The sequence below is a fragment of the Sebastes fasciatus genome, chromosome 19, assembly GCF_043250625.1.
Source record: "Sebastes fasciatus isolate fSebFas1 chromosome 19, fSebFas1.pri, whole genome shotgun sequence".
NCBI lineage: Eukaryota > Metazoa > Chordata > Actinopteri > Perciformes > Sebastidae > Sebastes > Sebastes fasciatus.
Window position 1 is genome coordinate 19,843,114 of NC_133813.1, and position 21,598 is coordinate 19,864,711.

General features: G+C 42.0%; 1 protein-coding gene across 9 annotated transcripts in view; it reads right to left on the bottom strand.

Moving 5' to 3' along the window:
- Nucleotides 1-21,598, bottom strand: part of rc3h2 (ring finger and CCCH-type domains 2) — a 32,538-nt gene that overhangs the window by 10,217 nt on the left and 723 nt on the right. For 2 of the 9 annotated variants that reach the window (XM_074617058.1, XM_074617066.1), the window contains exons 2-13: nucleotides 11,984-12,306; nucleotides 11,779-11,896; nucleotides 10,971-11,222; nucleotides 10,101-10,276; nucleotides 7,661-7,861; nucleotides 7,336-7,468; nucleotides 5,856-5,974; nucleotides 4,530-4,642; nucleotides 3,252-3,566; nucleotides 1,952-2,154; nucleotides 1,563-1,867; nucleotides 1,340-1,486 (exon numbers count right to left, since the gene is read on the bottom strand). In XM_074617058.1, the coding sequence (XP_074473159.1) occupies nucleotides 1,340-1,486; nucleotides 1,563-1,867; nucleotides 1,952-2,154; nucleotides 3,252-3,566; nucleotides 4,530-4,642; nucleotides 5,856-5,974; nucleotides 7,336-7,468; nucleotides 7,661-7,861; nucleotides 10,101-10,276; nucleotides 10,971-11,222; nucleotides 11,779-11,896; nucleotides 11,984-12,214 (2,313 nt within the window). In that variant the 5' untranslated portion in view covers nucleotides 12,215-12,306. Of the gene's footprint in view, nucleotides 1-1,339; nucleotides 1,487-1,562; nucleotides 1,868-1,951; nucleotides 2,155-3,251; nucleotides 3,567-4,529; nucleotides 4,643-5,855; nucleotides 5,975-7,335; nucleotides 7,469-7,660; nucleotides 7,862-10,100; nucleotides 10,277-10,970; nucleotides 11,223-11,778; nucleotides 11,897-11,983; nucleotides 12,307-13,846; nucleotides 14,429-14,507; nucleotides 14,571-15,425; nucleotides 15,610-21,598 lie in introns of those variants that run through there. The other 7 variants (XM_074617061.1, XM_074617060.1, XM_074617059.1 and 4 more) reach the window with 7 other exon arrangements.

Consider the following 21,598-nt stretch of genomic DNA (forward strand, 5'->3'; position numbering starts at 1 on the left):
GTTCATTCAACGGAGGCAGCTGTCAATCACTCGTGAACTCGGATCAAACGGTCAAACTAGGCAGCGCTGATATGATGATATGAATCAATTTTCTGTTACTTTAATACCTATATCAGAAACATCTTGTAGTGTACTGTTCAGCTGTAAAATTAGAAAGTTTGCTCCGGCTGGTGGGCGGTGCTTGGTATTTCCTCAACTGATCTCAACATGGCTGCCGGGTCACAAACTTTCTCATTTTACAACTAAACAGTACACTACAAGATGTTTCTGAAAACATTTGAGGTGAGAAATAGACATTACAGTAGCAGAATATTGATTCATATTTGATTAGCGCTGCATAGTTTGATCATTTGATCGGAGTTTGCGAGTGATTGAAAGCTGCTCAGAGACAGCAAGGCTCCAGCTCGGCTCTGATTGGTTGTTTTCCTCCGGTCTGTGAAATCTTGCAGATGCCATTAGGAGCACTGGAGGACACAGAGGCACATGATTTTTTTTCAGATTACCTGTCTCATGCACTACTGTCAGGATATAGTGATTTTATAAAATTACTTTTTTTAATCATTTATGCTCCATTTCTACCTACTGCTGCTTTAATTTACCTTAAAAAAGGATATTTTGAAGACTGTGTCCTGTATTCATAATCTCTAGCCAGACAACATTACTGGTAAAATAAAGTGTAGTACTGCAGTATAGTCAGACTGGTGATGCTATATGATGATGTGAGAAGAAGAAGAAGAGAGTGGGGGAGGCAGAAACATATTTGGGTGAGAAGTGGGAGGACTAGAGGAGGTTGGAGCTACATACTGCAGCTCTGTGGCTGGCAGGGAAGGTAGAGGTGAGATAATATGTGGGTGTAAAAAGAGAAATCAAAGGAAAGGAAATGTTACTGGAAAAAACGCAGCAACAGATCTGTTCAACGTGAGACAGACCAACATCGATTAATATGGATTTTTTTCACAGGATACACTGGAAGCTACATGAGAGATGTTTCAGGAAAAACAGGAAGAAAGCCATCTAATATAAGCCTCGGCAAAGAGCATTAGTTTCTAATGATTGCATGGCTCCGAGTGGATTATCTCTCTTATAATAAGCCTACTTTCAATAATTAAAATACACTACTACGCTCTTGAAAATAGATGCTACTGTGAACGTTGGAAGAAACGTCACTCAAACAAGTGGGAGAAGCTGTAGCCAAGTAACGGATATGTGTCTTCAACTAAAACTGTGATGCAGCGGTTACATCAGAGGTGTGTTGTCGTCTAAAAATAAATCCCCCCCAGCCTATCAGAAGCGAGTATTCCCCACGGCAATGCTATGAGATGTGCGTCGCTTCACCTACCCTGTGTAGCCCTGCGCGGTGCTCAGCTCCGGAGCAGTAGTTGCTGTCTAGAGAGTTGAATCTCTCCCTGAGTGGAGGCTGGTAGACGGAGGAATGCAACACCTCTGGAGGCAGCGAGTTACTCCTGGCGTCCTCTCTGTGGTACAGCTGGTAATGATAATAATCATTAGTGTGAGTCACAGAATGATCAGTAGCATGACTAATTAATTAAGATAAGACTCACCTGAGGCCTCCATACTCTCCTGCTGTCGTAGAGGGGAGCGTAAACGCCATGAGCAGGAGCCAGAGGGCCGTACTGAGGCTGCCCCGGGTGGTGATGGAAGGCAGGTGGTCCCATCCGCTCTCTAGGCGGGTACCCCGACGAAGAGGAGGAAGGTGGATGCGGTGATTGAGGGTCACTGGGGTAGGAAGATGGCGGAGGGCCAATAGAGGGCGGCAGAGAGGATTCTGGGACGTTGGAGGATCGAAGGAAGCGTGCCATGCAGGGTTTGTGAGGAGGATGAAGAGAGGATTGGTAGTAGGAACCTGCTGGAGAGGAGGAGGAAATTTGCACTTTTCCAAGACAACACAAATTTTTTTAATATAAGCCTTAATTTTAAAAATAGGACTCACAGGTTGGTTGATAATGCGGCGTGTCATATGCAGAGTGGGGCTCCTGATAGTACAGCTCCGACGCCTGAGAAGGATGTGGTGCACGCAGCACGAACTGACCATGTTTGGGCATAGGAGCCCCACTGTCGCAACGCCCGACTGTTGTCAAGGGAGACGACGCTGAGGAGTGGCTGACTGGAGTCCTGGGAGGTGAGATGGGCTTCCTGTGTGACAACGTGAAGAGTGAACACATGAATGCCTCTTGGGTTGAGTTGGAGATACCTAACGTCAGACCTTCCCTGCCAAAATCACATGCAAATATCCAAAATGTGTGCAAATCCACATATCAGGTGACTTGTTAATGTGGATTTGACTAGATTCATTTAAGTGTAAATGAAAGAAAACCACATTTTTTGATACACAAATAGTCATATGGACTACAATTTTTGTTACATCCAACTTTACAAAAATAAATTCAATGTTTGGAACCATGCATGCAAAAATACATTTATATATTGTTTATTTTTATATTGCTTAATTACTTATTGCAACTTCACTCCACATAAATAGTAACGGAAATGATATTAGGCTGGTCACAGGGTTAAAGAGGACCTACTATGTTTATTTTCAGGTGCATACTTGTATTTGGGGTTTCTACTAAAACATGTTTACATGCTTTAATGTTCAAGAAACGCTTTACTCTTCTTATACCGGCTGTGCCGCAGCACCTCTTTTCACCCTCTTTCTGAAATGCTCTGTTTGAGCTCCTGCCCCCCCCCCTCGCGTCTGATTGGTCAATCGAACCAAACTCTTCGGACTCCGCTCCAGCTCCGCTCTAACTAGCAGGGCGTGCCAAACTAGCCGCTAGGCAGGTATTATGCAAATGTGTTACTTTGTGACATCACCACGTTACGAAAGAACAGAGGGACTTCAAGCAAGGCGTTTCAGGCAGTTCAGGAGCAGTGTTTCTGTGGGGGAGAGTAACTCCCTTTGGCGTGGACTTTGGGCTTTGTAACTTTGCAGACCTTTTACATGCAGAAAAAAAACTATATAACACACTAAAGGAAAGGAGAAAAGCACAAAAGCATAATAGGTCCTCTTTAAGTCGGAGCTCAATCCAAAATTGAAAAGAGGTTTTACCCAGACAAATTTTAAGAAAATCATTGTTTTTGTTTATCTTAATTTAATAGAGTTTATTCAGTGGAACATATTATACTAAATCTGAAAAGAATACAAGTCAAAAGCAAAATAGGTCCTCTTTAAAAGCCAACAACAGAAGATGTACAAGCATCAGTGAAAAAGTAGATAATAATAATCTTACTGTTCAGTTGACCCCGATGTGTTTCTGCTAGATAGCCCGTTGGACCCGTTAGCCCCGTTGGATCCATTCGGCACCGCTCTCTTCATTTCCTCCATCATGTCGGCCCCTCTGGAGATCAGTTGCGGGTGAGTCAGGCCGGGCCCTGCCTCTGTCAGGGAGGCAGTGTTCTCCCCTGTGCCTTTGAGCCCCTGCCCCACACTTGTAGACACATCAGTCTGGATACTGCCCTCCATGGTGAAGGTTTTACCCATAACCCCCGGCGCCAACGGGAATGCGCGGCCCACGCTGCTGCTCTTCTTGTTCCTCAGTCTGAATCTGTAAAGAGAAGAAGGGACGACGGGGTAGGGTTATGTTTAGGGGTGGGAATCACCAGAGGCCCCACGACACGATATTATCACGATACTTAATAAGTTACGATACAATCTTATTGCGATTTTAAACATTTTTCGATATGCTGAGAATTGCGATAAGATATGTTGCGATTTATCACCTTTTTTCAACTGCAAATTATGCAGTTTGTCTGTTTCATCTAATCAGATACAGTTTTTACTCTGTTCATCAGTTTCTATTCACATATCTTGAGGTCAGAGGTCAAGAGACCCATTGAAAATGGCCATGCCAGTTTTCTTCGCCAAAATTTAGTGTAACTATGGAGCGTTATTTAGCGTTCTTCCCGACGAGATGAAAATCGTTTCCTTAGGTTTTCTAGTTTCATATTATACCAGTATCTTCATTCTAGCAGTTCTTCTCAATAGCGGCCGGCGGTAAATAGTTTATACAATAAAAGATCGATATACTTGACGTCCGTGTATTGATACAATATTGCCACGCAAAATATCGCAATACTATGCTGTTTCAATTTTTCCCCTTCCCCTCGTTATGTTTGGATTAATAAATGGTATTTGCAGTAAGGACCTCTTGTAAATAAAGATATGATTAGATAAATAAAACCTAATTAAAAAGGGGGACTTGGGGAAGACTGTGTAGGAACAGATGAGAGCAGAGAGACTCTAAAGGACTTTTTTGCAGGGCAGATAAAGTGTATCCGGGGCTACAAACCCTTAATATAATGTAGATATCTGTCTCGTTTCAATTCAATTCTTCCTTATATACAGATACATAGACACTTATAAAAAATAAAGAAAATCTCCCACAGTTGGACAAGCAGACATCTGTTTTTATCTAAGTATAAATACAAACTTGGACAACTGGAGTTATTTTCTATCTTGAATACAGTGACTCTTTCTTTCGGAGTGTATGCGAGTGCGGCGGACTCACTTCTCCAGCTCATCCTGTGTGTGTGCAAATGTACAGTTGGTTCCTCTGGGACAGCCTCCCTGCTGACGAAGGTCTCGGCACATGCTGGTCTTGTACTTGCTGTTGGCCTGAGGCTGCAAATACAATGATACGATACACATTACTGTAACTGTGAAATCAAACTAATGCATGCAAGTCTTCGATGAAAGACTAAAATTAACTCAGGACTCTCGGTCTGAAGTTGTAAGTTGCGATAGATATAATAAAACATGGGCAATATAAGTGTAAAGTTCAAGATCTTAGTTAATGTTTACTCTTAACAGTGTTTGTGCACTGTTGTGACTAATTATCTAGATCCATAGTGATTCCAGTTTTTATTGACAAATTGTTACAACTCATTACAGTAGAAGTTGAAAGGGAAAAGGCGCAGAATTTCGCAATGGATGTCAAACAGATGTCAAAGACACTGCTGGCAAAGATGAATGATGTCACAAAGCAAAGCCAACAAACAGGTGTATAATAATCACCTTTGTGGTACATTCCCCGATGGAAAACAGACTTAGTGTTTATGGCAGGGCTGCTGTTTTGAAACTGTTTTCCTCCAAAGCAAACGCACAAAAATACTCCCTGCTTTACAGAGCTCAAAACACAAAGTATAATGGTGTGATCGGTCATCTTTAACATCTTATTTTCTAATATGGAGAAAAGTACAAGATTCATTTAACCAACAAAATGTCTCAGTTTGCACAGGGCAGAACTTCATGATAGCAAGCCACGGATGATGAAAGATATTATACTACTATATTGTACATGGATATTGTACAAGTATTATTTTATTTTATTTATTTATTTATTTATGTATTTATGTATGTATGTATGTATGTATGTATGTATGTATGTATGTATGTATGTATGTATGTATGTATGTATGTATGTATTCATTCATTCATTCATTCATTCATTCATTCATTCATTCATTCATTCATTCATTCATTTATTTATTTATTTATATTTATTTTAACCCTAAGCTTGTGGTAAACTGTGTCTGGACTTGATCTTGTTTTTAGGGTTTGTTTTAAACTTCATTCATTTGACATTGGCAGGAGATCTTCTGCCCCTATTCACCCTACTATACTGTTTGTTTAATGACGTGGTATCCAGCCAGAGACCATGTTGTTATGTCCCGTTTAGCCAAGAGGAACAAAGTGTGCTGCTAGACCCTGAACATCTTATCTTCCATGTCAATGACCTTCTACGGTAAATAATAATAATAAATATTATGTTTATCAATCGCTCTGATTTCATGCATTGTTCTGTGTACAATCTCTTCGTATTGCCTCAGTGTACCTGCGGAGTGTCGTGGCTCTTCTTGCTGAAGTTCTGTATGAATTCCACTAGTCCGTGAACCACCAACTTCACAGCCAGCATCACACTTTCCAGCTCCTCCCATGATGGCGCCGGGGCATCTGCACACAGATCAACAACACAAGTCTGTTCAGAAGAAGGGATCCTAATCACTGCACAAGCTCTTAAAAAAGCTCAGGAGACAGAATTTAGCGTGTATCAGATATAATTAAGATTAGACATCCTGATATCTTTAAGTCAGGGTAAAACTCTGTAGCTGAGTTACTTTTTGGATGAGTACACACACACTTTCACCATTATATCTATTATACAATGTGATAAGTAAACAGAACAGCAAAAGAAGAGAATGTAAATAACGCAACTCTACAGTCATGCCAGCAGCTCTGTGAGGCTGAGAGCACATGCTAAAATTAGCGTGCCAACATGCTCAAGTACTGGACACATTTCAAATATTACCCCCTTATTGTCAAAATAGCTAGGAAAGCCAACCATCCTCTGAATGCCCTAGGTCTCTAGTTTGTGGTTGTAAAGTTTCGTGAGGCTGTGATTATCCTAGAGGTCACCACAGGTCATTTTATACAGTGAGGTCAAGTTTAAAAAATATGGTCTCACTATATGAAATGGCTACTATGGGGACTAACATCATCACACATGAATACAATTAGGCTCATTGGATCCACAAGAGTCTCAGCTTTACAGTAAAACCCAATTTATGTAATTCCAAGACTGTTTAGGGACCCCAGTATGCAGAAATATTCAAATACACTATTTCAGAAAAGGTGAAAATAACACATTTATACTGCATGCAAAAAACAGCATGTTTTTTTTGCCCCAAAATGCATGGGATTATCATAAAGTGGGCATGTCTATAAAGGGGAGACTCGTGCGTACCCATAGAACCCATTTTCATTCACATATCCGGAGGTCAGAGGTCAAGGGACCTCTTTGAAAATCACCATTCCAGTTTTCCCTCACCAAAGTTTTGCCTAAATTTGGAGCATTATTTAGCCTCTTTCCCAACAAGCTAGCATGACATGGTTGGTACTAATGGATTCCTTAGGTTTTTTTAGTATCATATACATTTCCTCTAGCTTTAAGATTGAGCCCACATGCCTCGTAAAGACAGTAATGTCCTCTAGGATCGCCGGCAATCACGTAGGTCTCAGAGGGATAAGACACCACAATAGGCTACAGAATACAGAGTAGAGTGCCATCATATTTGAAACTCCCTGCTTGTCTTTGTGCTTTGCTAAATAAATATTTAACACACAAAATGAATCAGGAGTTTTAATCTTCTCTTTTGTGCTCATTAATTGCATTTTGGTATGTGAGCGCCACAGCTTTCCTATTTACTTCACTTTTCGATCTCATTAATCTTTGTGGAACAGGACAGGCCCTTTATTCTGAGAAGTGTGAATCATTGAGACTCATTAGTATTCAGATGTCAAACAAACCCAAGTACCTGGGTTGTGGTCTATGTTGGCTAGCAGCTCTAGGTGCTGTCTAAGGCTGGTGAGGTTGGCGGGGTCTCCCGTCCTCTGCAGAACGATCGTCAGTTCCTGAACGCTCTTTGCAAACGACTCCGGGGACTGCAACTGGAGCAAAAGATGGAAGAGGAGAGTGAGGCATTAAAAAAATAAATATTAGAATAATGTGTTTTCCCTGTGCTCCTGTTCTCCAGAGGCTTGTTAGACCCACCGTGTGAAATTTCTATAATGAATGCTGAAACTTAAATGGCAAGTGGAATGACAACCTGTTACTTAATGGCATATGAATCATACTGGTACCTTGTCAATAATGGACTGCATATGTGACTTGTGGACCAGGTCTCCGTACAGCAGAGAGGACCACTGCTCGGGTGAAATCCGTAGGCCCGCCTCCATGGCGATGTGGACGATCTGAGCGTCGTGTTCTCTCCGGAGGGCCTCGTATGTTCGAAACTCTTCTTTCAGCTGCATCAGTGAGGAGTCTTCATCACGCTTAGTCACCTGACAGTAATGGAGAGAGAGAGAATAAGAAAGAGAGGGAATTGAGAGACAGGAGAGTGAGGAGAAAGACGAGGGAGAGAAGGAAGGTAGGGAGAGATTATTATTTTTTGTAAGAGTTTTTGTCATTGATACAGAACAAATGGAAAAATATCATCATCTTTCACGTCATCCCATAATTAAACGTCACTCCTTGTATAAAACCAGACATGACACTTATAATCAATCGATCTCAATTTATAAAGCACATTTCATACGACTGGCGTAAAATCAATGTACTTCAAATAAAAACAAAAAACAAAGATCATATATGGCACATATATAAAACATATAAGATAAAAACATATAAGAAAAGAAGCTATCACATATAAATGTAGTAAACCATTACTATTGTTGTTTGTTTTGCTGTATTTTAACATGAATGTAAAAGCTACATTAACGTTAAGAATTAAAAATACAGCAAAAGAAACAACAATACTATTGGTTTACTACATGTTAAGTGTATTGTATGGTAGTATACAAGAAGGAGTGACATTTTACAATTTTTATTTAATTTGTCCCTGCTGTTTAGTTTGACCTGTTTTTAGTCTTTAATTACTTATTAATTTAATTTAATGTAATTTTATATACATATATATATTCATTTTGGGGTGACCTATTACTTTAAAATAAAAATAGTATTTTGGTATGGGAGACAAAGAGGCATATTTGTCCAATTAAATGTGGCCAAATATACAAACCAGCCAGTTTGTCCGTATGTGGTGTCTTCAGACTAACAAACTCAAATTCAGATCAGACAAAGGGATTCCCCCTTCTCAGAATCTGCCCTATGAGTAATCATCACAAGACACACAACCAGCTACTGTATCACTATCACAACATTTCTGCCAAGTTCAACAGCAACAACAAAATTGTGAGTGAACCGAATCAGATTTCATCATGATTGGAACTCTTGCTGCTGTCCATCCTCTTTGTCTGTTTTCTCTCTGTTCCTGCACTATCTTTCTCTGCATCTCTGTGCTGTGCTGTCCGTCTATCTGTCCTGGCTGCACGGCGGGGCAACAGGGGCAAATATAGACCACTGTTACATCAGGGAGCGAATAGCTGGCATTTCTGCCCTACCAGCAATGTCTGTCATCAGGTAACAAGCACAGAAATACACGCACGAGCAGCAAATATATCCACAGACGCTCGTATCCTGATTACAAATACGACTCTAATGCAATGTGAGATATTGGTGGTAATGGGCAACCCATTTAGGGAGTGATAATACTTTAATGTCAGACAGGGTGTTAAAGCTTAAAGGGGATGTTAAAGAGGACCTGTTATGCTCAATTTCAGGTGCATACTTGTATTTTGGGTTTCTACTAAAACATGTTTACATGCTTTAATGTTAAAAAAAATGCTTTAATTTTCTCATACTGGCTGTGCTGCCCCACCTCTTTTCACCCTCTGTCTGAAACACTCCCCCCCATCTCCCAAAAAAGCCCAGTCTGCTCTGATTGGTCAACTGAACCAAACTCTTCAGACTCCGATCCATCTCCACATCTCCGCTTTGTTTGAGGGCGTACCAAACTAGCCGCTAGGCAGAAATGATGCAAATAGGTTACTTGGTGACATCACCAGGTTACGGAAGAAAAGGCAGGACTTCAATCAAGGCATTTCAGGCAGTTCAGGAGCAGTGTTTCTGTGGGGGAGAGTAACTCTCTTTGGCATGGACTTTGGGTTTTGTAACTTTGCAGACCTTTTACATGCACAATATAACACACTAAAGGAAAGGAGAAAAGCACAAAAGCATAATAGGTCCTCTTTAAGTTGGAGCTCAATCCACAATTGAAAAGAGGTTTTACCCAGACAAATTTTAAGAAAATCATTGTTTTTGTTTATCTTAATTTGATAGAGTTTATTAAGTGGAACATATTATACTAAAACTGAAAAGAATACAAGTTTTGGAGAACCCCTCTGTTACTGCTGACATACAAAAAAGGGTATTCATTTGAAGCACTATCTCTGCGGTAATGGACTATGTGGAGGATCTATTTAAACACCCTTCTTTTAATCAGGTCATTCATTATGGCTTGGGTTCTTGGGACAGCAGCAAACTGAGGTTCTTTTGTTCAGTCTGACGTAGATTACATTTTTTTAATAAAGCATTCAATAGTGCAGCTTGCTCACATGTCCTCGCATGTGCACGTATTTATGTGACTGATGTACATCTGTGTGTGTACGCTCATGCACATACCTTGAAGCAGGAGGCCCTGTAGAGAAGCTGCACCACGTGCCCTATGCTGGTTTTGGAGGCCTGGGGGAACCGAGCCTCGAGCTTTTGGACGACAAACAAGACCAACACCTTCCTGGACAAAGCCGACCCGTCCTCCAGAGCCAGTAAAACCAGCTTCAGAGCATCCTCTTGCATAGCTGATGAGGAGGAGGAGGTAGAGGGGGATTGTTGGGATGCAGCGAGAGGTGAGGATGGTGGGATGATGGAAGAACACAACACATATTTTAATCAACAAATCAAACAAACAAAATCTATTTCTAACACATAGAGCCAGGTGTCCTCAGACTTTCAAATGAACTCATTCTGTTATCATGATGAGAAACATTTTCCCAGTCAGAATCTGCCCTATGAGTAATCATCACAGGACACCGGGTACCAGCACCAGCAGCCAGTTTGATGAGACAATCCAAAAGGCAACTTCTGGACACAATTCCTTTGAATTCAGACACCAAACCACTAAAATAACAAGTAGTTTCAATGATTTCATAAATCCAACAAGTTTATAGCAGCAATAAAACCAAGATGCCACTTTATTGTTCTCAAACCTGTACCACACGGCTTGTACTTTTTACAGGTAACAAAAGTAAGCATCAAGTGACCTGTTTTTAAATTATAGTGCCTCAAAAAGTTCACAATAGCATGCATCACCTTTAAAACTTGAATGTCTGTTTTAAATGTCTAGTTGGAGATGGTTACAGTATAAGACAAGATGCAAAAAGACGTGTGGAATCTGCTGAAAAATCCATTCAAATCTTACAAATCACGTTTATCGCCGTGCCTCACAACATCTAAGTGTTTGTGTCTTGGAGCATGACGTTCATTCACACCCACCAGGTCCCAGGAACTGGCATCCCCGCGCCCTCACCGCCGCCCACAGGTTGGCAGAGAGCTGCTGGGGGTTCTGGTGCTGCAGGATGAGCTCGGTGACGGTCCGTTCCCCCAGCGACCGGCCCGCCCGCACCGCCCGCACGCGGCCCTCCTCCTCCACCAGCTGGCAGTTCACCAAGGTCACCAGCTTCCTCTGCATTGGCCGGCTGAGCACGCTCGGACTCAGAGTCGCCACGCCTGCAGAAGGTGACAGGTCTGTGGTAAAACAGCGTGGCACTTCATCACAACTCGAACATTTACTTTAGTTATCAGTCATTTTTCAATTTTATTGATTTTGTCTTAGTTTAACTCTGTTAAAGTCTGTTAGAACCAGTTACAGTATGTAGGTGTATTTAAAGGCCTCTTCATGGAATGGATAAAGGTTCACTGTGCAGCTAATCTCCCACCAATGGTTTATGATTCTTGGGGAACCAGAACATGACAAAGTGTGATCTAATTCGCCAAAAATGATGACGAATGCTGCCATAGCACCGTCACCCAGAAATTGGCTGAACAAACAACCGGAAACTACTGGTCATTTTCAGAGAGGTTAATCTTTCTTATCTGGTTACGTAGAGAGCTGCATCTTCCCTCAGCATCATAAAAGTACAGCTTTCAGGCGTCATGAGAAGTGTGAGAAGCATGAATTGCCAAGTTGCACATGGCAGCTCAACTGCAGCCCACGCATGTTCAGCACCAAGAGCTTCATTCTCTCTCTAGGATGTGAAACTCTAAAATTTACCATCAAAAACACAAAAACAGACACACAAACCTTTCGCTCCGCTGATGGGTTTCAGGTAGAGAGCCAGCTCTTCCACGCACACCCTGCACACCTCGTAGTTCTCGACTTCTGCTGCATTGCTCAGGCTCACCGGCTGCACATCTGGGATCTGAGAGACGCACATCATCATGAGCACACACAAGACATAGAACACTTTGATACACAAACATGCCATCTTCTTTCTTCCCCGACTCACCTGAGCTCCGACCAGCTGCAGCAGGGCGCAGTTGACCGGCAGCAGGTCGATGTCGGTGCTGATCGGCGTCTGATCGAAGGGGCAGGCCTTGCGGTGCAGCTTGTGCAGGCAGGTCTTACACACCGTGTGGGAGCAGCCCAGGCTGATGGGCTGGTGGCCGCTGCTGTCGAACTCATTGTAGCAGATGGGGCAGGACAGGAACTCCGTCCATTGGGCCGCCTGCACTGGCATCCTGCCGCCGCACCACCGAGGGAGGTGTCGGCGAGCTCAGGGGGAATGCATGTCAACGAGCCCCGACTACAGCTCCTGCTCGCTGCCGACAACTGTGAGGAACAGGACATGAAGTTATGCAGCAGTCATTTTGTAAAGACACACGTTAGCACAGTACTGTAAAAAAAGAACAGGCGCAACTAATGATGTCATTATGATGAAAAAAGACAGTTTACTACTTCATTAATCCACTAATTGTTGCAGCACTAACCGGCACATTAAAGTACTTTAGATAATCCACCACATGGCACATTAAGGATCATCACAGTCTGCATGGCGTTACAATAACTACAACTATAGCTACACCACAAAAAAGCATTACATTCTGGGATTTGCACTCAGTGTGACTGAAAAAAAAGCCATATCAAATTTAAAGAGGACCTAATATGCTTATTTTCAGGTGCATACTTGTATTTTGGTTTTTCTACTAGAACATGTTTACATGCTTTAATGTTCAAAAAACGCTTCATTTTTGTCATACTGGCTGTGTTGCAGCACCTCTTTTCACCCTCTGTCTGAAATGCTCTGTTTGAGCTCCTGCCCCCCCCCCCCCCCCTCCTAAAAAGCCCAGTCTGTTCTGATTGGTCAGTTGGCCCACTGTTATGATTGGTCAACAGAACCTAGCTCTTCAGATTCCTCTCCAGCTCCGCTCTAACCAGCTTTGTTTGAGGGCACGACAAACTGGCCGCTATAGCAGGTATTACGCAAATGTGTTACTTGGTGACATCACCACGTTATGGAAGAAAAGGCAGGACTTCAAGCGAGGTGTTTCTGGCAGCTCAGGAGCAGTGTTTCTGTGGGGGAGAGTAACTCCCTTTGGAGTGGACTTTGGGTTTTGTAACTTTGCAGACCTTTTTACATGCGCAAAAAAATATACAACACACTAAAGGAAAGGGAAAAGGCACAAAAGCATAAAAGGTCCTCTTTAAATAATCGAAAAAAAATAGAAGAATGTGAAATAGAGAATGCGTAAACCTCCACAATTACAACTTACATTGTTAAAGTTTTGTAATAAAGCCCATTAGAATTCATTATGTGCATATATGCACTCTGTTCGTATATATATTCAGCTGCTTGCCATAAAAAATATTAGCCATAGCTTCATAAATCAAGAATGCTTTTGCTTTGATGTATTATGATCTACATTTGAAAATATATATAATTTATACACATATTTACAGACAATAAGAGTTAACAGACAATGATATGGTGTCTAGCCAATAAATAAAGCAGAATAAATATCATTATTCTTTGAGCTCTATCAAGTGCAATAAGCATTTAGCTAAGTACACAGGCAATCTTCAGCCACTCTCCCCATAAAAGTCAGACATTTATTTAATACAGGCAATAAAATCTCTCTCTCCGTCTCTCCTAAAATAAGCAGTTGCCAAATTCTCAACACATATTGCGTTAAAAGGCCTCGCTGTGAACACAATTTGTACAGTATCAAGCTGTCCAAGCCTATATTTCACTCTCCTCATTACCAACACAGACGGGACATTATTTAAATCATCAAAGATCACAAGAACAAGTAGAAAAACAAGAGTGCCAAAGATAAAACATTATTCAAGAATAGCAGGTGAAGACAATTACCTCAAAAATAAAGGTCCAAGTTTGAGCACTGAGTGTTAATTTGAGAGTGAGATCGGTCTTTGCAGAATCATCTCAGCTTCCACTTCCTGCTCTTTAAGACAAACCCTCTCTTGTCTAATGAGGACTGAGCTCACGCTGAATCATAATAATACTGAATGAGCACAACTGATAAACACAGACAGGATCATCAGGTTGAGACGGATAAAGCTGAATCATAACAGCGTTTCCTGTATCAGGGAAAGTTTGTAGGCCAGTGTTTGTTTATGTCAAATGTTCACAGACATCTTTTACAACTGACTCTCATTCAGTTTTGTATTAGTGAGCACAGTTTGCAAGACTGTATTGAACTGAGCACAATGCCACACGGTGAGATAGACAAGATGAAATAAAGATATACAACAATACTTCTTTAGAAAAGCATCAAAACAAACAATATTTGCTCCTGTTACTGCACTAAGTGGATATTTTCAGTGTTTTCTGCAGGCAGTATTTTTGTACTTCAACTGACAAAAGTTCTTCCTGCATACTATTTGATTTGAGCATCAACCTATTAACTACAAGCAAAACCTTGCATAAAAAAATACATGCAAACATGAGAAAAATCCTTCTGACTCCATTATGCAAAGTGTTTTAGACACAGTGGCACACAGACAGTCAGCACCTGTTGCTTTTTAAGAGTCTGCTGCATCTGTTCAAACTGCTCACCAAAATAACAGCTGGTGCCCTAAAACAGAACAGAACAGGTGCCATGATAAACTGAACAAAAAATATCTATTCAAATGGGTTTAAAGATAAAATAACTCTTACACACACTCACACAGTGCAAATAAAGGAGATTATAGAGGGCAAAGCAAATCAGTTAACGGACCAAACACGTTTTGAAAATATGCAACCAGTGTGTGTGCGTGTGTGTGTGTGATTCTGAGAGCCTGTGCAGCATGTATATGTAAAAAATATATTTATTTTTTCTATAAACTCTACAGTGTGTTTCTGTGTCCCGTGAAATAAAAACAAAACTCCAATATGTCTGGAAAAGTAAGAATAAAAAAAAAAGATTCCCCAAGTTTTCTAGGAATTGTCTGAGCTTGAATATCAACCTTTTTACAACCTTTTATGGCAAATATTTATTAGTATAAAGTATGCAACCAGTGTGTATGTGTGTGTGCTTCTGAGAGCCTGTGCAGCATGTATCGACCACGTGCACAAATATATATTTAATTTTTCTATTAACACTACTTTCTGTGTCCCATGAAATAAAAACAAAACTCCGATATGTCTGGAAAAGTAATAATAATAATAATAATTAAAAAAAAAAGATTCCCCAAGTTTCCTAGGAATTGTCTGAGCTTGAATAACAACCTTTTTTTTTTTTACAACCTTTTATGGCAATAAATATGAGTATTTTTACAATATGAAGATGCTGGCAGTCCAATGGGAAGCGAAAGAGGAACTGTGCGCATTTACGCATTACGCGCCACATTAAACAACAAACACACCCACAACATGCATTTCCATGTGATTTAAATCATAATTAAATATAGCAGTTATAAATATGCCAGTTTACTGTCTATACACGCACCTTCCAACCTGCCCCCCGCTGCAGCGCGCGGTGCCCCCCTGTCCGCGTGGACAGCTCCGCTCTGTCCTCGCGCGTCATATTTCCTTCCACAAGGAGAACCAAATATAACACCTATTACGGGTTATTGCAGCCCACAAACTGAGGAACCACTGGAGTGAGGTAACGCTCATGTGATGAAGCTGGCTCAGGGTGAGGGGGGGGAGGGGGGGGGGGGGTTTGGAGACGATGAAGGTGGGGCAGTTTTTTATCTTGGACTCTTTCTCTGCGTGCGCGCCAGATTAGGGATTGGTGAAAACTCTGGGGGCAACTGTTCACCGTCATTCACTGGCACTAGGCACGTTGACAGCCACCTGTTCCTGCTCGGAGCAACTGCTACATCCTGTCTTTTACTTGGCAGAATGCAAGAAGTCTGGCCTGAGCTCCTGCCTGTCTCTCTCTCTGTGCAGAAATGATTCCTGCAACACATGGCTGGATGCACTGTCACACCACAATTAGATCCATGATATGCATAAGTACCTCACAACACATAATGTGCACAAGACTTCCATTAAAGGGACTACTTGTAAGATTCAGAAATGCTTGTTAACAGCGACACCTGTGGCCGTTAAGTCAACGAAAGTCAGCGTCGGGCTTGCGCTTGCTCGCTCTAAATAGACATGAACGAGCATCGCTCAAAACAGTGAGGCGACACACGTCAGCTAAAACCACAATATCACTCTATATTTCACCTGCTTGGCAGTAATGTTAGCTGACCAGACGAAGGTCTCTCCATGAATCAATGCTGATCCTAGTGTTGGCTTTTCAAGAGAAACGTTATTGTCTCCCGACTGCGCCCGCAGGGAGACACCAGCACCCGGTCAGAGACGATAACATTTCTCGCTGCGAAGCCCCGTCACTTAACAAGACACGGGAAACCTCTGTTGGTCTGGAGGAGCAGCAGCCTTTATTTCTGCACAAACGTCCACTGTCATTCACTAGATATTCTCAGAGCTACTAACTCTTCTGCAGTGTGTAGTGTGCGCGCATGCACGTGAGGTGAAGCGAGAATGCGCGCGTTGTGTGAGTGAAGGCAGGCAGCGGAGTGGTCTGAACAGCGTACCCACACGCGAGCGCGCATATGCGAGCGCGCATGGGATCCCGACCCAGTAGATTTATACGTGTAAAAAGTTACAAACAGTCCCTTTAATTGCATGGATGGACCACTGCTTTATGCCACACACACACACACACACACAAAAAAAAAGCCCCCACAGTCATGAATAAGTCCGGTCTTGTGACCTTGGAAGGCGGAGTGGGCGTGATGTGATGTCACAGGAGACCTCAACTTCCTCATTAGGCTCCACTGATTATTTCAAAATGAGGAAATTGACCTATGAGCTGTGTTTTTTATTCTACCAGGCTTGTCCATGCTTGCGATTCACCTGCAACGGTTTGTGAACTTGAGGATGTGCCATTTTTAAAAACACACCCCAAGCATCCAAGAAAGCTCCAGTGTCCACTTTTAAGAGCAAAAAATATCCCTAAAAGTGTTGAACGAAAGAAGGCTTCGTAGCTTTTATAAGCCGTTATTTCTGCTTGTAGCTGCCTGTTGAGCCACCCACTCTGCCGAGCGGAGGATGAGAAGTACATTGTGTCTTTACAGCCAACAGTTGGCGAGCTATCATCTGGCTCAGGACAGTGAGTCCTCACTTGGCCCCCTCTATGTGGGGGAGGGCATCTGGAGTTTCCTTTGGCATGTCTCATAGAGAGAGAGAGAGGGAGAGGAGAGAGAGAGAGAGAGAGAGAGAGAGAGAGAGAGAGAGAGAGAGAGAGAGAGAGAGAGAGAGAGAGAGAGAGAGAGAGAGAGAGAGAGAGAGAGAGAGAGAGAGAGAGAGAGAGAGATTGTTTTGAGAAAGTGTTTTTCAGAACATTGAGGTACGAACATTTTCACAATAAGACAGCCCATCCTCATTTATCAAGGGCCTTTATTAGATTTGGACTCTGGCTTATAGGCTCATGATGAGACTTCCTGTTGGGTTAAGTTAATTTAAGGGTAAAGATGGAAGTTCTCACATTGGCAGCGAAAGATTGGGTAGAAATAAATCAGGTAGACTCATGCTGGTGCATGCTAAGATCACTACAACGCCTGCAAAAATATCATGCCAGTGGGGAAAACTACAGTTGCTCCGATATCAGGATCGGAAATGCATCCGTATCGGCGAGTACGCCAGTCTATGCACCGATACGATACCATCATTTATTAACCCAGGAAAAAAATAAACTGAAATCCAGAAATCGATACCACTTCGCCGCTCCAAAACAGTAGCCTTCACTGTGCCTCCGTCGCCCTGACTGATCATGGCTGCCACTGACAACTACTGTTTTGGAGCAGCGAAGAAGAACTGCTTGCAGGTAGCTTGTCACATGACGATAGCTAACAACAACAGTGCGGTGCTAGTGGAGAGTGTAACGGTAACGGTAACGGTAGTCAGAGCGAGAAAAATGTCAGCCATCTGGCAATATTTCACAGTGGAAAATCTAACAAGTAAAACTAAATAATAAAAGAGATTTCTATTGCATTCATTCTGTGTATGTATATGTTCATGGAGCCAGGTCATACAACAAAGATAGTAATCATATCACATCCATAAATAGGCACTAGTAAACAGCTGTTAAATAACAATAATAATAACCATATATTTTTTAATCACGGTGGTATCGGATCAGTACTCGGTATTGTCCGATATCGCAAATTCAGGTATCGGAATCAGTATCGGTATATATAAAAAATGGTATCGGAACATCTCTACCGAAACAGCGACGCAACCGAAAGGAAAAGTAGAAGGAAGCAGCCGGGCCAATGGGAGGCTCATCCAAGCTGTACACACCCTCATGCAGGCAGGGTTAAGTCATGGTTGGAGTAAGAACTGAGGTAAGGCATGCAGTAACGATGGACGGATGTGGCTGCCAACAAAAAAATCTAACAGTTAGACGTTTGACCAGTTTATGGGTCCACAACAACCAACAACAATAAGGAGATGAGCTGTCTCTCTGTGGCTGAGCAAGCGCTGCATCATCTGATGGACACACGGTCATCCTCATATCGTCCAAAAACTTGTCTGCTGCATGTGCACACACATACATACGCACGAAAAAGAAAAAAGAAATGGCTGCATGGACACACACACACACACACACACACACACTCACACACCGCCACAGAGCAGAGTTGGACCTGAAGGAGAGGAATCTGAAGTAATGTGAGGACTCCTTCTCAGTGTCACTGTGACCCTTGAATTAGAACATTCCTTCTAGTGTGTGTGTGTGTGTGTGTATGCAAGCATGTGAGAGCGTGTGTAAGAATATGCACGTCACTGTTTATGACGTCACTGAATCAGTAAACCCAGATTGGTGTTTTCACCAGAGACACAGATTAATGAAATATAGGCTATGTTCAACTGCAGGCCTTTTAGTGCTCTATTCAGATTTAATGCTCAGATCTGATCTTTTTGTTTGGCTGTTCACATTATTTTTTATAAATGTGGCCAATATCAGATTCCTGTGTGAACTGGTCATGGTCCTGAACTGACCCGCATGCGCAAAAGAACAATAACAAAGACACGCTGTCATACGGAAGTAAACGTGGAGGCCACTGAAGTCAACGTTTACAGTTTTATTTATGTATTTATTTAAAGTTAATGTGCAGGAGGAAAACCATAGACTGTATATAAGAAGTGGACGTAGTCACCGTGACGTCACCCATTGGTGTGTGGACTGCCGTTTTGGAGCCTCGGGTTCGGCATTTTGGCCGTCGGGATCTCGGCTTTTTGGAACCAGAAGTGACACGTCAGGGTGGAGCTAAGCACAACCGAACACTGAATAAGATATTTTTAGGCGACCAAAATGTTGCAGTTAACTTTCATGAACTGAAAAACAAAACACGTGAAAGGGTTAAAGTTGTAAGACAAAAACGCAGACAACTCCCAGACCGGACAACGCCGTGGTAGCAACCTGTCAATCACAAGATAGCCACGCCCTAAAGCATACCCTGCTTTATCGTCTATTGGACTCTGAATGGGACCATAATTTACTAAATGAACATCATGCTGTATTGAAGAAGACTTGAAAGTAGCAATTGAGACCATAAACTCATGTTCACAATGTTTACTGAGGAAGTAAACCAGAGGAGTCGCCCCCTGCTGGATATTAGCAAGAATGCAAGTTTAAGGCACTTCAGCGATGGCTTCACTTTTCAGACCCGGAGGTAGCCCGCTGGCGGAAACCAGCAAATTCGTGAGCAGATGATAACGATCACTGTTCCACCACTGACTGCCTCCACCGCAGCTGTCTTCCATATTTGTGTTCACGGTCGTATCTAGAAGGTAACCAACAAGCTGTGAAAACGTGTGAAACTCTCACAAGACTCACTGCCCGACCTTAACCATTTGAGGTCAATGCCTAACCTTAACCATCTCACGAGAGTTTGGCAACTTGTGGGTCATCTTCCAGACACACATGAGCACGAGTGACGTAAAAGTCGCAAAGACTCATCAGACTGCGGTCGCATTGCAAAAAAATCTTACCTGTATCTGATTTAGGACCACATATGAAAGTGTGTGTGCCGTTCACACTGTTATGAAAAAAACAGATACGAGTCACATGGACGCAAAAAATTAAAAAACTGATTTGAGCCACTGTTGCCTACAGTGTAAACATAGCCTTATTCACAAAAACTCCCCAACAACTGATTTACTATCACTAAAGAAGTACATCAGCACAAAACAAAGGTCTCATTCTGTAATTCATGGCCGTACTACTGTAATCACTACTCTAATTTACTCATTTTGAAAAATATGTGCAACTTGTGCTCACACACACACACACACACACACACACACACACAAACACACGTGTTGTTTTAATGAGCCTATTTAGGTATTTACAAAAAATGTAATTTCCAATCTCATGACTCATTTGTCTTCACTTCTGTAGATGTGCTCATGACCTTTTAAATCCCCCCCTAAATATGCCTGGCCTGCCCCTCTACAACATGAAGCTACAACCAGAAGTTTAACATAAACTCAACTGCAGAGCCTTCGGGGGAACAACTTTGTGGGTAAAGCACAACAAGACTGAAACCTCACACCCACCACATTGCTGAAGAAAAAAAAAATACTGAAAAACTCTATTATCAGTCGAGTCAAGCAAGCCAAGAAGACTATAAACACTAAACTCTTTGTCCTGAAATACATTTCTGTTGACAACAAAGTGAAAGTAATTCAATCAGATTGTGTTTACATGCACAATAACTCTCGACTTGCAGCACCTCTCGGCTGCAAAGTGAAAGCACTTATAACCACAACCAGCAGGTAAATGATGAAGAGAAAGTTCAACTTTAACACTGACGCTGCTTGTTAATCTTTAAAAAGTCTCAACAGGCACACACACATTCCAGTATATGTGACAACTCACTAATGCACTTACAGTCTGCAATGAAAAATCATATTTTGGCTTTACATGATTTTAAATTTTGTTTTTGTATTGCAGCACAAGGGCTATTTTTTTGTGATATTTGGATTGTTTCGTTCCATAATTCATTGCAGGATTACTACACTTGTTTTTGTGTGTGCTCGCTTGTTTTTGAGTGTACAGCACAGTGGGGGTATGTGGGTCTGGGTGATTATTTATTCATTAGGCCTGTCATCACAGTGTGTGGATGTAGGCAGGGCAACCATACAGCTTACAATCTACAGCAACACAGGCCTACTTTAGTACGCATGCTGCTGCAGTAGGAGACAACCAAGAAGAGTTATGCAATCTTAGTTTGTTGCAGCCTTGGATTATCAAAATATCAGGTTGCATCCAGTTGCAAAACCAGCAGATTATATAGAGTATAACCTCCAACATGACAGGCTGCTGCACACTCCTCCTTGCCTTTTCAGACTGTAAATAATATGCAACACCTGAACTTGCTCTGCTGTGGCTCAGGAGGAGTCACTTTGAGAGCAAAAGTGATGCTCCTCCATAAATTGTGCACCACGCTTTTTGGGGGTAACATCAACCTAGTCTCCACCATTGCAGCAAGCATATCTATTTCATGTTGCTTTTTACAGCATGCAATGACAACTCTTTCTAGAAAACCCTCATTCGTATGAGCTTATTATTATGGGCCCATAACTCCAAATACAACCAGC